Below are 16,746 nucleotides of genomic sequence, written 5' to 3'. Positions count from 1 at the left end.
GAGAACGTTCTGCTGCCTACAACATCCTCCAGCATGACCGGTTTGGCGGTGGGTCAGTCATGGTGTGGGGTGGCATTTCTTTGGGGGGGCCGCACAGCCCTCCATGTGCTCTCCAGAGGTAGCCTGACTGCCATTAGGTACCGAGATGAGATCCTCAGACCCCTTGTGAGACCATATGCTGGTGCGGTTGCCGCTGGGTTCCTCCTTATGCAAGACAATGCTAGACCTCATGTGGCTGGAGTGTGTCAGCAGTTCCTGCAAGAGGAAGGCATTGATGCTATGGACTGGCCCACCCGTTCCCCAGACCTGAATCCAATTGAGCACATCTTGGACATCATGTCTCGCTCCATCCACCAACGCCACGTTGCACCACAGACTGTCCAGGAGTTGGCGGATGCTTTAGTCCAGGTCTGGGAGGAGATCCTTCAGGAGACCATCCGCCACCTGATCAGGAGCATGCCCAAGCATTGTAGGGAGGACATACAGGCACGTGGAGGCCACACACACACTACTGAGCCTCATTTTGACTTGTTTTAAGGACATTACATCAAAGTTGGATCAGCCTGTAGTGTGGTTTTCCACTTTAATTTTGAGTGTGACTCCAAATCCAGACCCCTATGGGTTGCTAAATTATATTTCCATTGATCATTTTTGTGTGATTTTGTTGTCAGCACATTCAACTATGTAAAGAAAAAAGTATTGAATAAGAAAATTTCATTCATTCAGATCTAGGATGTGTTATTTTAGTGTTCCCTTTATTTTTTTGAGCAGTATATAATCCCCCTCACTCACACACGTGTTACTGTCAAGTTCAACACAACAAAAACAATATATTTGGGCTACACTGCAAATTATACACTTTCTGCCTGTGGACATCTGTTCTACAATGTGTTTGAGCAAAAGTGAGAAAGAGGGAAAGTGTGTGGTGGTCCTTTCACATCTATAGTGGCATCCAGCTTAAGCCAGGCCCAGCTCCAGCTCCACTTGATCCCTGAATCCACTCATTTTCACCTAATTCTCTCATTCCAAAAATGAACCACATACTGTAGAGGGAAAACATTAGTTAACAGATAGTGTTTTGTTCGATAGCTATTTAACATTTCACACAGATTTCCAGGGTCCAGTAAGCATCTAACGTGTTATAACTTGAGCGGCAAGGAGTTGTATACCAGTTAATACTATAGCGAATTAGTTAGGTTCCTGATGTTAGCTCTGAGAGTAAACCGTTTTCTTTGCTTGCACCTAGTTTTTTAAAACTTTCGCCTTTCATGCTTTGCCGCAAAGTTTATTTTATGGCTAGCTACGGAATCAGTTTCATTAGCAGTTGACATGATGCAAGCAGTTTTCAACAATTAGCTCATTTGCTTAGTAAGAAATGCCTCCAGTCTGAGTGATTTAAGGAGACCATATAAAAAATGGATGCGTGATGAAAACGTTCCTTTTCCTCGACACACCAGGTCAAGCAGGAACATTAAAGTGTTGTTGTTATATTGCCTTCGCTCGGTGTGAGCTCTAGAAAACTAGATTCATTTTTTTATGTAGCTACAACCCTATTACTATTTGGTGTGTTCAATTGCTTATGCTATGCTGTTACTGGTATGTATACACTAGCTGTATATCTGCTAGCTAGATACAGTAGCTAATGAACTTGCTAGCTAGATGGTACACTGACAGTGTTTGTATTCAGTATCTAGTTTCTAGCTAGCTACTTACAAACCTCAATCAACATGGCTCTGATTATTTAGAGTCATGTTGACCCACACACACAGACATTCAGTTTCTTAGCCTCACCCTTGTGAAGTCAGTGTCATGTATTCTAGCTAATATTTTCATTAGATAATGTTCTGTGTTGGTTTTCTCTGTTACTTTTGTAGGACCCTCTAACACACCCCAATCAACCTGGCTCTGATGATTTAGACCGTGATGATGCCCTTGAGATGGTTAGTGTCAAGTGCACAAACACACGCACACACACACACATTTGTTTTTCTATCCTTATAGGGACTTGAGACCTAAACTTGACCCAAAAAACATGTTCCATAGCCCTAAACATAACCCTAACTCTGATCCTAACCCTAACCTCAATTACCTAATTGTTAAGGTTAAAAATCACCTGGCCCTAATGCCTAACCCTAAACTTAACCCGCAATGCCTCAAACTAATAGTAACCCCAATTCTAACTCTATATCCAATTGTATGCTTTCCCCTAAACTTAACACCCAAGCCAAAAATCGCAATTCCCCTCATGGGGACTTGCCAAATGTCCCCACAAGGTCCAATTTGTCAGGTTTCTGTATACATGTGTGGACATCAGGTACCCACATAAATGTGGTACAAACACACACAGCCATTCAGTTTTTAGCCTCACCCTTGTGAAGTCAGTGTTATGTATTCTAGCAAATATTTCAGTTAGATGTTCTGTGTTGGTTTTCTCCATGTATTCCTAATTTAGGACCCCCAGACACACCCCAGTCAACATGGCTCTGATCATTTAGACTATGATGATGCCCCTGAGATGGTTAGTGTCAGGTTATTATAGGTTTCCTTCTGGCTTAAACAAATGTCTAAATATACTTTGCATCTAACTCTTTTCAGAATGAAGAAAGGATTTACCCTGGGGAATCAGTAACAAAGGGGCAATGCCTTATGGCAATAATGCTCTTTTTTCTGCGTCATCACCTGACTGGAACTGCCCTGATAGACCTACTTGCCTTGCTGAATTTGCTTGTCTCCAACATCTAAATATCTATTCAAAAAGTTTTTGGGTAATCCAGCCCTGACAGCTGTCTCTCGTTTATTTTGTGATGAATGCCAAAATTACTTAGGAAAGCAACCCGAAGACACAAATTGCTCACATTGTGGAATGTTCTTCATCAGAGAAACGAAATGTTTTAATTTTGTCAATACCTTTGAGGCTCCTTCTGCGAGATACACTGGAGAACCATAGAATAGATGTTTTGAGGAAAACGGTGAAGGAAGAAGAATATGAAATCGAGGATGTCATGGATGGAAAGATGTACCAAACATTACTGAAAGAGAAGAGGCTATCTGCATGAACCTGGAACTGTGATGGAGTACCCATTTTTAACTCTTCAAATTACTCAGTTTGGCCCCTTCCAATTTACCATAAATGAACTGCCTCACATACATTGGAAAGAAAATGTGATGGTTGCAGAATGGATACCTTTTTATTGATTAATGTTGCGATTTAATCCCATAACTTTGGAGAGAGAACAGTGGGATTCTGAAGAGGACAAAGGTCTTCTCCTTGATTTGTTCCTCAGATGCAATTGCCAGGCCAATCCTTCATTACTGTAAGCAATTCAATGGTGAATATGGTTGTGACTGGTGCTTGCACCCCAGTAAAGTTGTCCCCAAAGGCAGATATGTAAGATCCTTACAGTCAACAACTCCAAATTGAAAGATCACACAATCAATTTAAGTGATAATGCATTTCACGCTGCTCGCACTGACATTCCGCAAAATGGTGCAAAGGGGTTGTCAACACTGTTTATGCTTCTGTTGTCCAACCGAAGAGACAGAAGTTGTAGAGTTATGACGAGGAATGCATGTAGTCAGGCACAAAACCAAACACAATGTTGAACAACGGAAGCAAAAACAGGATACATGCAACTGTTTGAATCCACGGTACATAGGTCGACAAATGGCAGAATTAGACTCTCGACTGCCAAATCTCAAGCCCTCAAAGGAAACCACAAGAATGCCGCGATCACTGCATATAAGAACATTCTGAAAAGCATCGGAGTGTTGTGGATTTCCTGTTTTATTCAATGACTGTTCTGCCATTCAGCATGCATATTTTGCTTCAAGGATCTATTTCACAGCGTGACCTTAGATTAGCTCACATTTCTTTAGTCGTATTTGTCAAGAAAATGTTTCTTTCAATTGTCATCAGCTAATCCACCTTACTGATAGTGTACTGAATTGGAGACATCTTAAGGCAATGTCATCTTTTACATTTGAGGGTAACAATGGGAGTCTGAAATCTCTTTTCCATGGGACGCAGTGCGTTCCGCAACGAATTTGCCAGCTTTTCTTTCTTTGGCGAGTCATTCCCAAGCGTCTTAGTGTTTTAGGATTTCACCCAGAGTTAGAGTTCGGTATATTCCTTACAAAGCTTGCAGACAGGAGACTGAAAGGAGAAAAAATCTCAGGCTCCCTCAACACTCTTGGAAAATCTGTACCTCTTCACCTCAGAGCTTGTGTAAAACTTGCTGTAGAATAACTAATTAGCAGATCTGCTTCGTCCCAGCCTGTGGAGACATAAGGCCAATTAATTTATGAACAGATTGTTTATCACACAACTAACTACAAAATCTCAGAAAAAAAGGGATAATACCTCAGTCGTGTTCAAAAATGGACGTTGTGGACAACTGCTGTTATTTTTCTTTGTTAGACTGAATTGCATTTGTCAAACAAACTGCTTATGTCCACCTGTTCCCATTGTTGTGGTTCAACCATATGTAATTCAAGCTGACAGCTTGTTCATCAACCGCAATCTAGGCATCTCATCATCAAAAAAAGTGTGAAGTTGAGAGGTCGAGACAACAACAAAAAAGATATCAAGTGTAAATGTATTTATGTGGATTGCTGGCTTGTCCCTCTGCCAAACACTTATGAGAGAGATTAGTTATGGCTGTTTTTTAGTGAGCTGGTTGATGTTATTGAGCTGAGTTGATCATTAGAGCTGATTCTCATTTGCAATGGTGACCTGGCCAAGAAAAGCATCAACATACAGTGCCTTGCGAAAGTATTCGGCCCCCTTGAACTTTGCGACCTTTTGCCACATTTCAGGCTTCAAACATAAAGATATAAAACTGTATTTTTTTGTGAAGAATCAACAACAAGTGGGACACAATCATGAAGTGGAACGACATTTATTGGATATTTCAAACTTTTTTATCAAATCAAAAACTGAAAAATTGGGCGTGCAAAATTATTCAGCCCCTTTACTTTCAGTGCAGCAAACTCTCTCCAGAAGTTCAGTGAGGATCTCTGAATGATCCAATGTTGACCTTAATAACTAATGATGATAAATACAATCCACGTGTGTGTAATCAAGTCTCCGTATAAATGCACCTGCACTGTGATAGTCTCAGAGGTCCGTTAAAAGCGCAGAGGGCATCATGAAGAACAAGGAACACACCAGGCAGGTCCGAGATACTGTTGTGAAGAAGTTTAAAGCCGGATTTGGATACAAAAAGATTTCCCAAGCTTTAAACATCCCAAGGAGCACTGTGCAAGCGATAATATTGAAATGGAAGGAGTATCAGACCACTGCAAATCTACCAAGACCTGGCCATCCCTCTAAACTTTCAGCTCATACAAGGAGAAGACTGATCAGAGATGCAGCCAAGAGGCCCATGATCACTCTGGATGAACTGCAGAGATCTACAGCTGAGGTGGGAGACTCTGTCCATAGGACAACAATCAGTCGTATATTGCACAAATCTGGCCTTTATGGAAGAGTGGCAAGAAGAAAGCCATTTCTTAAAGATATCCATAAAAAGTGTCGTTTAAAGTTTGCCACAAGCCACCTGGGAGACACACCAAACATGTGGAAGAAGGTGCTCTGGTCAGATGAAACCAAAATTGAACTTTTTGGCAACAATGCAAAATGTTATGTTTGGCGTAAAAGCAACACCCTGAACACACCATCCCCACTGTCAAACATGGTGGTGGCAGCATCATGGTTTGGGCCTGCTTTTCTTCAGCAGGGACAGGGAAGATGGTTAAAATTGATGGGAAGATGAATGGAGCCAAATACAGGACCATTCTGGAAGAAAACCTGATGGAGTCTGCAAAAGACCTGAGACTGGGACGGAGATTTGTCTTCCAACAAGACAATGATCCAAAACATAAAGCAAAATCTACAATGGAATGGTTCAAAAATAAACATATCCAGGTGTTAGAATGGCCAAGTCAAAGTCCAGACCTGAATCCAATCGAGAATCTGTGGAAAGAACTGAAAACTGCTGTTCACAAATGCTCTCCATCCAACCTCACTGAGCTTGAGCTGTTTTGCAAGGAGGAATGGGAAAAAATGTCAGTCTCTCGATGTGCAAAACTGATAGAGACATACCCCAAGCGACTTACAGCTGTAATCGCAGCAAAAGGTGGCGCTACAAAGTATTAACTTAAGGGGGCTGAATAATTTTGCACGTCCAATTTTTCAGTTTTTGATTTGTTAAAAAAGTTTGAAATATCCAATAAATGTCGTTCCACTTCATGATTGTGTCCCACTTGTTGTTGATTCTTCACAAAAAAATACAGTTTTATATCTTTATGTTTGAAGCCTGAAATGTGGCAAAAGGTCGCAAAGTTCAAGGGGGCCGAATACTTTCGCAAGGCACTGTACCTTAGTTCAGGTCTGTCCAGTGTGAGGACATGTTAGGGACGGGCAGCTTCCAGGTAAAACGCATGCATTTAGTTTTGAGTAATAGTTGGAGATCACAGAATGTGTGTTGAATTGAATCTGTGTGATTCTAATAGTATCACACATTGATAACTTATCAGGGACATACATCAGTGATGCAAGGGCCATGACTTATATATTGTATTGTACATGTTAACCACATGTTCAGTAAAAAAAAAAAATATTTAAATAAAAAATAAATTAACATTAATATTACTGGTCTGTTTTTACTAAGATGCAGCGTGTTTTTAATTGATGTAATGTATTGAAAGTATCCATTCCAAAAATGCACACTACTTTAAAAGTAACCTGGTTATACCCATGTTGGCATATAAAATAAATATTGGTTGGCTTTCTGTTTTTGCTTGCAGGAAATGTTTTGGCTTGGATCATTTTCATCGCCTCAACTAGAATACTATTACAAACCCGACAGGAATAGTCTTCAATAACTTAAAGGGGAATACTACAAAAAATAATGCAGGAACGCTATTTAAATTCAGAAGAATACTATAGAGATACTGCAGAATATGTATACCATTAATCTTCTTACCATTGAAAGTTATTATAGGTCAAAAATACATACTATAGAGACTCCTATAATCATTCTATAGTATTTTCATGGCAAAATAATATATCATAGCATACTATAAGCTATTATTCAAAACATACAGTTTCTTATAGGAATGCTATAGCACTTTTTCGTAATGTGTCGAAAGCTATCCACAGGGATGCTGGCCCATGTTGACTCCAATGCTTCCCACAGTTGTGTCAAATTGGATATATGTACTTTGGGTGGTGAGCCATTCTTGATACACAGGAAACTGTTGAACATGAACTGTTGGGCTCCTACTACCATACCCTGTTCAAAGGCACTTCAATATTTTGTCTTTCCCATTCATATTGTAACGACCCTGGGTTTATACGCGCGGAAATCGACTCTGCTATGTCCTATGAATAGCATACATACACAATCCATGTCTCAAGGCTTTAAAAATCCTTCTTTAACCTGTCTCCTACCCTTCATCTACATTATTTGAAGTGACATTAATAAGGGATCATAGCTTTCACCTGGATAGTCTGTCGTGGGAAAAGGTGTTCCTAATGTTTTGTACACTCACTCAGTGTCGTTTACATGTTGTCAACAATCTAGGCCAACCCCCGTCGGTTTTGTTGCTTAACAAACAACCCGTCTGTTGGAGAAGCAGTTTCTGCCTATACTCATATTGTACTCTTTGATAAAACCATCAACAACCTTCTCTGTTGACCGTCAGAGATCACGTGATAGACACAAAAGCGTCACATTCATTAGCCAAATTAATCGAAGGCCAATAGCGCCTAGCTAACTGTCCCATCCGAAATCGTGGGGGTAAGTGTGGACGTAAGATTTTTGAAAATATTCGAAATTTACTCATCCATGTCAGAACACAGACATCAATTCAAAGATCTGAATACAGAATTAGAATTGTTGTATTGACACTCGTGCCTCGTCCTAAACAACGTTTGCAATTATGTTATTTAGCTAGCTAACGTTGTATAGCTTGTTAGCATAGTCAGAGAAGACGTTGGTTCACGGTGGCTAACGTTAGCATATCGACTTGTTCCACTCGAGCTGAGATTTATCAGTGCATCATGGTCATGCAGGGTTGTAAATGCAACAGTTTTGTTTTGATACAATGTCGTAAAAACAAGTTGTTAGGTACTGGACCAAGTGTGACGCGAAGCCTCGTGAAAAAGTGCTGTAGTTCGCTAAATATAGGGGGTAGGCGGTTTGACTGGACTTATTGCATATGTAACTATATCACGCTATAACTGCAGCAAAACGGTGTATACAGTTGGACCACTTCCATAAGGCAACAGTAGGTAGGTTTCTATTGGCCCAGGTTTATTCGACAAAAATGTCGCAAATAAAATCATTGCAACTTGTAATGGAAACGATAGATATAATGGCTGTTTTTTAAAGCTCAACAACATTTGTATTCGTATGACCGGTGCGTTTTTCTTTAATAGAAATGTCCGTATTTGGAGGAGGGGCTGGTCCAGACTCAAGGTGTCATAAATATTGATTGGTTTCCTTAAATGAACTGTAACTCAGTAAAATCGTTGCGTTTATATTTTTGTTCAGTATATTTTCTACGCAAACGTTCGAATAGTTGCCATTTTAATGTAGATTTTTTGCATTGGATATATTTACCGTATCATATGGAGACAGAAACATAAACATTTTAACTTATCATAAGTAGACATAATTGCAAATGATTAAATCCTTCCAATAGAAATGTAAAAAAAAAAAAAAATTGAACTGTAATTCAATTATTTGACTCTCCCAAAAACGTTTTCAACATACATCTGTAAAATGATAGTCTAGAAATTAAAGCTTTGGTTGTCTTCCTCGGGCTTACATGTCTTCTCCCTGGACCTTCTCAATGTCCACCTCTTCAACATCAGACTCTGAGGCCTCATCTTCACTGTCACTTTCCAACCTTGATGATGGCTCGTTGTCAGGCTCAAAAAGCCTCAAAGTTGCCTGGCTGGCCACCAATTTTTCAACCCTTGTATTGGTCAGTGGGCAAGGCAGTATGGATTTTTTCTCTTACATCTGCACGCAGAGTCTGAACATCAGACAGGATGGCATTTTCTCCCTCAATTCGCACAATGGCTACTGCTATAGGTTTCAGGAGATTCAGACTGCTTACCACTCTTTCCAAAAATACATCATCCAGGAGGATCCTCTTGATGGTGCTGTCCATATCGGCAGACTGTGATATGGCCATTTCTTGGAGAGACTCCTTCCCCTCCAGGAGACAGGAGAGATGGTGACATCAACACAACCACAACGGGTGTTGCTGGGCAGCTTCAATGTGGTGCTCTTATTCTTCTCACTTTGCTTGGTGAGGTAGATTGCTGTTATAACTTGATGACCCTTCACATACCATTTAGGTATGTGTTGAAGCTGCCCAGCAACACCCGTTGTGGGGCGGCAGGCTAGCCTAGTGGTTAGAGTGTTGGACTAGTTGCAAGTTCAAACCCCCGAGCTGACAAGGTACAAATCTGTCGTCCTGCCCCTGACCAGGCAGTTAACCCACTGTTCCTCATTGAAAATAAGAATTTGTTCTTAACTGACTTGCCTAAATAAAGGTACAAAAATAATCCTTGGCTCTCTTGTAGAGTGTATCCATTGTTTTCAATGCCATGATGTCCTTGACGAGCAGATTCAAAGCACGAGGAGCAGATTCAATGCATGAGCAGCACAGCCAATGGGTGTGATGTGAGGGTAGGACTCCTCCACTTTAGACCAAGCAGCCTTCATGTTCGCAGCATTGTTTGTCACCAGTGCAAAAACCTTCTGTGGTCAAGGGTCATTGACTGCCTTCAGCTCATCTGCTCATTGTGCTCTTGTAGAGTACTGATTCAGGGGTGGAGATGATGTAGTTAATTATTCCTTGCCCACGAACATTCGACCACCCATCAGAGCTGATTGCAATACAGTCTGCTTTCTCTACGATTTGCTTGACCTTCACTTGAACTCTGTTGAACTCTGCATCCAGCAAATGAGTAGATAAAGCATGTCTGGTTAGAGGGGTGTATGCTGGGCGAAGAACATTCAGAAATCTCTTCCAATACACACTGCTTGTGAGCATCAGAGGTGAACCAGTTGCATATACAGCTCGAGCAAAACATGAATCAGCATTTCCCTGACTACGTTCCTCCGTTGAGTCAAAAACACTTCTGATTCCAGGAGGACCGTGAGCTGTTGCAAATCGATAAGGTGTCTGATTCACCATTTTCACCTCGAATAGAAGTAGATGGACTTTAGTCAGAGATTGCTTGTTGTGAGCGCTGAGGGAACTTTATGCACTTGGCCAGATGATTCTGCATCTTTGTTGCATTCTTGACATATGATTTGAAACAGTATTTGCAAAAGTACACCGCTTTTCATTCTACATCAGCTGCAGATAAATGTTGCTCTACATCAGATAGTGCCCGTGGCATTTTCCTGTAAAGATTAGAAAACCCAAATACAATTCCATGTACATATAAATACACTGCTCCAAAAAATAAAGGGAACACTAAAATAACACATCCTAGATCTGAATGAATGAAATATTCTTATTAGATACTTTTTTCTTTACATAGTTGAATGTGCTGACAACAAAATCACACAAATTATCAATGCAAATCAAATTTATCAACCCATGGAGGTCTGGATTTGGAGTCACACTCAAAATTAAAGTGGAAAACCACACTACAGGCTGATCCAACTTTGATGTAATGTCCTTAAAACAAGTCAAAATTAGGCTCAGTAGTGTGTGTGGCCTCCACGTGCCTGTATGACCTCCCTACAACGCCTGAGCATGCTCCTGATGAGGTGGCAGATGGTCTCCTGATGGATCTCCTCCCAGTCCTGGACTAAAGCATCCGCCAACTCCTGGACAGTCTGTGGTGGATGGAGCGAGACATGATGTCCCAGATGTGCTCAATTGGATTCAGGTCTGGGGAATGGGTGGGCCAGTCAGACCATCACCCCTGTTGAGACAAAACTGCGACTCGTCAGTGAAGAGCACTGCTGTCCAGTCCAGCGACAGTGGGTTTGTGTGCGTAGGCAACGTTGTTGCCGGTGATGTCTGGTGAGGACCTGCCTTACAACAGGCCTATACAAGCCCTCAGTCCAGCCTCTCTCAGCCTATTGCGGACAGTCTGAGCACTGATGGAGGGATTGTGCATTGTTGCCGTCCTGTACCTGTCCCGCAGGTATGATGTTCGGATGTACCTATCCTGTGCAGGTGTTGTTACACGTGATCTGCCACTGGGAGGACGATCATCTGTCTGCCCTGTCTCCCTGTAGCGCTATCTTAGGTGTCTCACAGTATGGAGATTGCAATTTATTGCCCTGGCCATATCTGCAGTCCTCATGCCTCCTTGCAGCATGCCTAAGGTATGTTCACGCAGATGAGTAGGGAGCTTTCTTTTGGTGTTTTTCAGAGTCCGTAGAAAGGCCTCTTTAGTGTCCTAAGTTTTCATGTCTTAACGACCGTTCCACAGGTTCATTAATTGTTTATGGTTCATTGAACAAGCACTTGAAACAGTGATTAAACCCTTTACAATGAAGATCTGTGACGTTATTTGGATTTTTTGGAATTATCTTTGAAAGACAGGGTCCTGAAAAGGGGCTCTTACTTTTTTGCTGAGTTTATATACTGTATTCTATACTATGCCACCATCTTAGTCCAATGCCGCTCTGACATATATGTAAATATATTCTTAATCATTCCTTACTTAGATTTACATGTATTTTGGATATATGTTGTGAAAATGTTAGATATTACTTCAAATCAAATTTCAAATCAAATTTATTTATATAGCCCTTCTTACATCAGCTGATATCTCAAAGTGCTGTACAGAAACCCAGCCTAAAACCCCAAACAGCAAGCAATGCAGGTGTAGAAGCACGGTGCAGTAATACTTGTTAGTTATTACTGCACCGTCGGAGCTAGAAGCACAAGCATTTCGCTACACCCGCAATAACATCTGCTAAACACGTATGCAACCAATACATTTGTAAAACTTTAGCTAGGTGTCTAACATTAGCTAGGTTAGGGGTTAAGTTTAGGGGTTAGGTTAAAGGTTTAGGGGAAGGGTTAGCTAGTATGCTAAGTAGTTGCAAAGTAGCTAAGAAGTAAGTGTTCGCGTGTTCGAATCTCATCACCATTTTAACAAACTTTGGTTGCTAGACGTTCGCATTATGTACCTACCTATCCACCCCGACCAACCACCCTCCTATCATATTTGCCTTAAGTAACATTCTGTCTTATGTAACCATGCCAAACGTAACATATCATACTAATTTGAGTGTCCTGGATGTATGTTTACAATGTTACGCCTAGTCTGAGACCAGGCTGGTTTTTCAGCCTCTTTCTCCACCATGTCTCAAACAAAACACATTGAAATGGCTTTCCTAGTGCCAAGACAGTCATGTCAACCAAGTGTCAATAACTGAATAACATGTGAATTACTCAAGTAGTTAACACTAATAGGACATGGTTGTCCGTCTGTTGCCACTTTTGGCAGGTATTGTTGTGACGCCACATCACACCAGCAGCACCCTTTGTGGCTTCTAATATTGATGATTGATGCTGTCTTTTGAGCAGCACTGTAAAGGGAAAAGGGTGGGACACAAAACACTACCAATTGTTGACCTGTTCTTCTTCTCCTCTTGTTATTCCAGTGTTTAATCACCAACTCATAGAACAGACCGCTATGGCAGAACCAGATGTACAATTTAAGGTGAGTCTTTGACTATAGTAGCCCATTATTGTAAATAAGAATTTGTTCTCAACTGACTAAAATAAAATACAGGTGTCATTTGGAATTGTTCCTTGGTCTAGCCCTAACCAGTAGTACATTGGTGTTTAGTTGCTAATCCTTTTAATCAATGCGTTGTTTAATTACTACCCGTGTTTCAGCTAGTGTTGTGTGGAGATGGAGGCACAGGAAAAACCACCTTCGTGAAGAGGCATTTAACGGGAGAGTTTGAAAAGAAATACGTTGGTGAGTTCCTTAGAATCCAGACAGTCCTCTCTCTCCCTCTTCTCTCTCTCTCAGCTTTACACACCTCTTATTTGCCGTCTTCTGCTTCTTCTCCTTCATAACCCCACCATACCTTCAATCAATAATCACACTTAATTCTCTCCGGAGGGAAATTGAGTTTGCAGGCAAGGGTAGCATGATGAACAAAATATGCTATCCATACAAGAGTTGAAACCCTTCTACATCCCTGAACCATGGCTGACCTGCCCTTCGCTCCCCCTCCTCTTCCCCCTGTAGCGACTCTGGGAGTAGAGGTGCACCCCTTGGTCTTCCACACCACTCGAGGGACCATCAAGTACAACGTCTGGGACACAGCCGGCCAGGAGAAGTTTGGGGGGCTCAGAGATGGCTACTACATACAGGGTACGTCACATTTGTGTGGGTCACATCTGTTTATAGGTCACATCCCGACGTCAGATCTCTACACAATCTTACCCTCTGGTGCAAAATGACTCAGATGATTACGGGCACCACACATTTAATGATTATCTGAAACACTCAATCACTCTCCCTCTTCTACTTTTCTGTACCCTACCTCTCTCCAGCCCAGTGTGCGATCATCATGTTCGACGTGACCTCTCGCGTCACCTACAAGAACGTGCCCAACTGGCACCGTGACCTGGTGCGCGTCTGCGAGAACATACCCATAGTCCTGTGCGGCAACAAGGTGGACATCAAGGACAGGAAGGTCAAAGCCAAGAGCATCGTGTTCCACCGCAAGAAGAACCTTCAGGTAACCGTGGCAACCCAACGCACACACTTTTAGAAAGTGTTTTGTACCTGCCAACTACCACACCTGTCTGTACAAGTCTATATTCCTCAGCTGGAGTGTTGTGTGTCTGCAGTGTTTCTCCATTCCTGGTTCATTTTTTTTTTAGATGTGTGTGTGTGTGTGTGTGTGTGTGTGTGGTATGTATATATATATATATATATATATATATACCACACACACACACACACACACACATACACATCTAAAAAAAAAATGAGAGATATGAGAGAGAGAGATATGACTATACCTAATCAAGACTCTCTCTCCACCTCCTCATCAGTACTACGACATTTCAGCCAAGAGTAACTACAACTTTGAGAAGCCCTTCCTGTGGCTGGCCAGGAAGCTGGTAGGAGACCCCAACTTGGAGTTTGTGGAGATGCCTGCCCTCGCCCCCCCGGAGGTCGTCATGGACGCCTCCCTGGCCGCGCAGTACGAGAACGACCTTAAAGTGAGTACACACACGCATGCTGAAAGCGTACACACACACACACACATGCAGGGGACCCGCAGGCAGAACACACACAAATGCAGAAGTTGCACATGCCGTACACACACAGGCTAGGTCATTTATTTACATCAGGAACTTGCATTCTAGTATTTAGTTTTACAGGTGACAAAAATAATGAATACACAATTTTTACTCACACCTCCAGGTTGCCGCAGAAACAGCGCTCCCAGATGAAGACGATGACCTTTAACCTGTGACCTCTCTCTGGCCTCTTCAGTGTTCTGGGGGTGTGGCCTATTGCTGACCTTGACCTTTAATTGTAAAAGCCCCCCCCAATGTTTTGTTTTTTTGTGTTTCAAACTGAAAATGCGTCTCTGGTAGCGTGAAGATTTTAGTAGAGACAAACAAGAGTAGAATTTCACACTGCTCACAGTAGGCGCTACACACACACACACATACAAACAAAATACTTTGTTCACTCGCTGTACGATACTGACTTAGGGTGATATGAAATCACACTAAAACAAAAAGTATTTGAATATAAACTATTTGCTGTATCAATTCATGTGAACAAAATGGGCGTGTGACTGGAATTTAGCAAAAAGCACATTTCACTTCCTTGTGGGACTGATTGTTTGACAGCATTTTATTCTTCAGAGGTGCCTGTGGTGTGGTTGATCAGGATTGAAAATGTACTGGTTCCACAACAAAGTTGTATAGTAAATACCTTAATACATATTTGTGTACAATAATCCATTTGTACTATTTGTAATATACAGTGCCTTCAAAGTATTCATACCTTTTGACTTATTCCACATTTTGTGTTGCAGCCGGAATTTTTAAAATGGATTTAAATAAAAAAATAACAAATTCTTACCCATCTACAAACAATACTCTGTAATGACATTACAAACCCCTGAGTCAATACACGTTAGAATCACCTTTTGCAGCGATTACATAAATACAATATTTTTTGAATTCTTCAAGCTCTGTCAAGTTTGCTGTTGATCATTGCTAGACAGCCATGTTCAAGTCTTCACATAGATTTTGTAGTGGATTTAAGTCAAAAATAAAGCTAGGCCACTCATGAACATTCAATGCCGTCTTGGTAAGAAACCCGTGTGTATGTTTGGGCTTGTGTTTTAGGTTATTGTCCGGCTGAAGGGTGAATTTGTCTCCCAATGTCTGGTGGAAAGCAGACTGAACCAGGTTTTCCTCTGGGATTTTGCCTGTGCTTAGGTCTATTCCGTTTATTTTTATTGCTGATGACAATGCTTGAAAATATGAAGAGTGGTACTAAGTGATGTTGTGTTGGATTTGACCCAAACGTAACGCTTTCTATTTAGGACATGAAGTTAATTTCTTTGCCACATTTTTTCAATTTTTACTTCAGGGCCTTTTGCATGTTTTGGAATATTTTAGTCTGTACAGGCTTCCTTCTTTCCACTCTGTCATTTTAGGTTAGTATTGTGGAGTAACTACAATGTTATTGAAACATCCATTAAACTGTTTTTAAGTCACCATTGGCCTCATGGTGTAATCCCTGAACGGTTTCCTTACTCTCCGGGAACTGAGTTAGGAAGTGTGTATTAATTACATTTTGGCTGGTGTGTTAACTTCACCACCACAGGAGGTTGGTGGCACCTTAAATGGGGAGGACGTGCTCGTGGTAATGGTCGGAGCGGAATAGGGGGAATGGTATCGAATGCATCAGGCACATGGTTGCCATGCGTTTGATCCCATTCCATTGGCTCCATTCCAGACATTATTATGAGCCGTCCTCCCCTCAGCAGCCTCCAGTGAACTTCACCATGCTCAAAGAGATATATTTAATGTATTTTTTTTGGTAAACATTTTTTGAGACCAATCTACCAATAGGTGCTATTTGTGAGTCATTGGAAAACCTCCCTGATCTGTGTGGTTGAATCTGTGTTTGAAATTCACTGCTCTACTGAGGGATCTTACAGATAATTGCATGTGTGGGGTACAGAGATGAGGTAGTCATTCAAAAATCCCTATTATTGAACACAGTGAGTCTATGTAACTTGTTAAGCACATTTTTACACCTTAACAAATTTAGGCTTGTCATAAAGGGGTTGAACACTTACTCAAGACAAGACATTTCAGCTTTTCGTATATATTTTTTTTGTCAACCTTTCTAAAATATAATTACACTTTGACATTATGGGGTATTGTGTGTAGACCGGTGACGCAAAACCTCAATCAATTTTAAATGCAGGCTTTAACACGACAAACTGTGGAAAAAGTCTAGGGATGTGAATACTTTCTGAAGGCACTAGGTACTTTTCTCATGTTTTGTTCTATCGTGAAAAGTTGTCTTGACAAGTTGCTCTCTTTTGAAACAACCAGCAGACAGGATGAACATTTTGTGGCCTAATATATTGCTACCCTTGCACTTTTCTTGAATAATTCATAATTCTGTCTAAAATAAGTTGAAATTGAAAATACATTTGTCTCCACACCTGGTTATTTCTTATTTCC

At 41.2% G+C, this 16,746-nt stretch overlaps 1 protein-coding gene and 1 pseudogene across 2 annotated transcripts; both read left to right on the top strand.

Moving 5' to 3' along the window:
- The first annotated feature begins 2,728 nt into the window (after nt 1-2,728).
- Nucleotides 2,729-3,536, top strand: LOC149975146 (uncharacterized; annotated as a pseudogene).
- A 4,010-nt stretch (nt 3,537-7,546) lies between these two features.
- On the top strand, nt 7,547-15,765 carry LOC110497439 (GTP-binding nuclear protein Ran). 2 transcript variants are annotated; one of them, XM_021573544.3, is made up of 7 exons: nt 7,547-7,802; nt 12,660-12,718; nt 12,898-12,982; nt 13,259-13,384; nt 13,567-13,754; nt 14,074-14,244; nt 14,450-15,765. In XM_021573544.3, exons 2-7 carry the CDS (start codon nt 12,692-12,694, stop codon nt 14,492-14,494), a joined length of 642 nt encoding a protein of 213 aa, XP_021429219.1. In that variant the 5' UTR covers nt 7,547-7,802; nt 12,660-12,691; the 3' UTR covers nt 14,495-15,765. The 2 variants fall into 2 exon arrangements, with proteins under 2 accessions (XP_021429219.1, XP_021429220.1); XM_021573545.3 differs by having other exon boundaries at nt 7,560-7,814.
- The last annotated feature ends 981 nt before the right edge of the window (nt 15,766-16,746 follow it).

The sequence above is a fragment of the Oncorhynchus mykiss genome, chromosome 19 (genome assembly GCF_057628025.1).
Source record: "Oncorhynchus mykiss isolate SJ-2025 chromosome 19, ASM5762802v1, whole genome shotgun sequence".
Lineage (NCBI taxonomy): Eukaryota > Metazoa > Chordata > Actinopteri > Salmoniformes > Salmonidae > Oncorhynchus > Oncorhynchus mykiss.
This window is presented reverse-complemented; position numbering and strand designations above follow the sequence as displayed.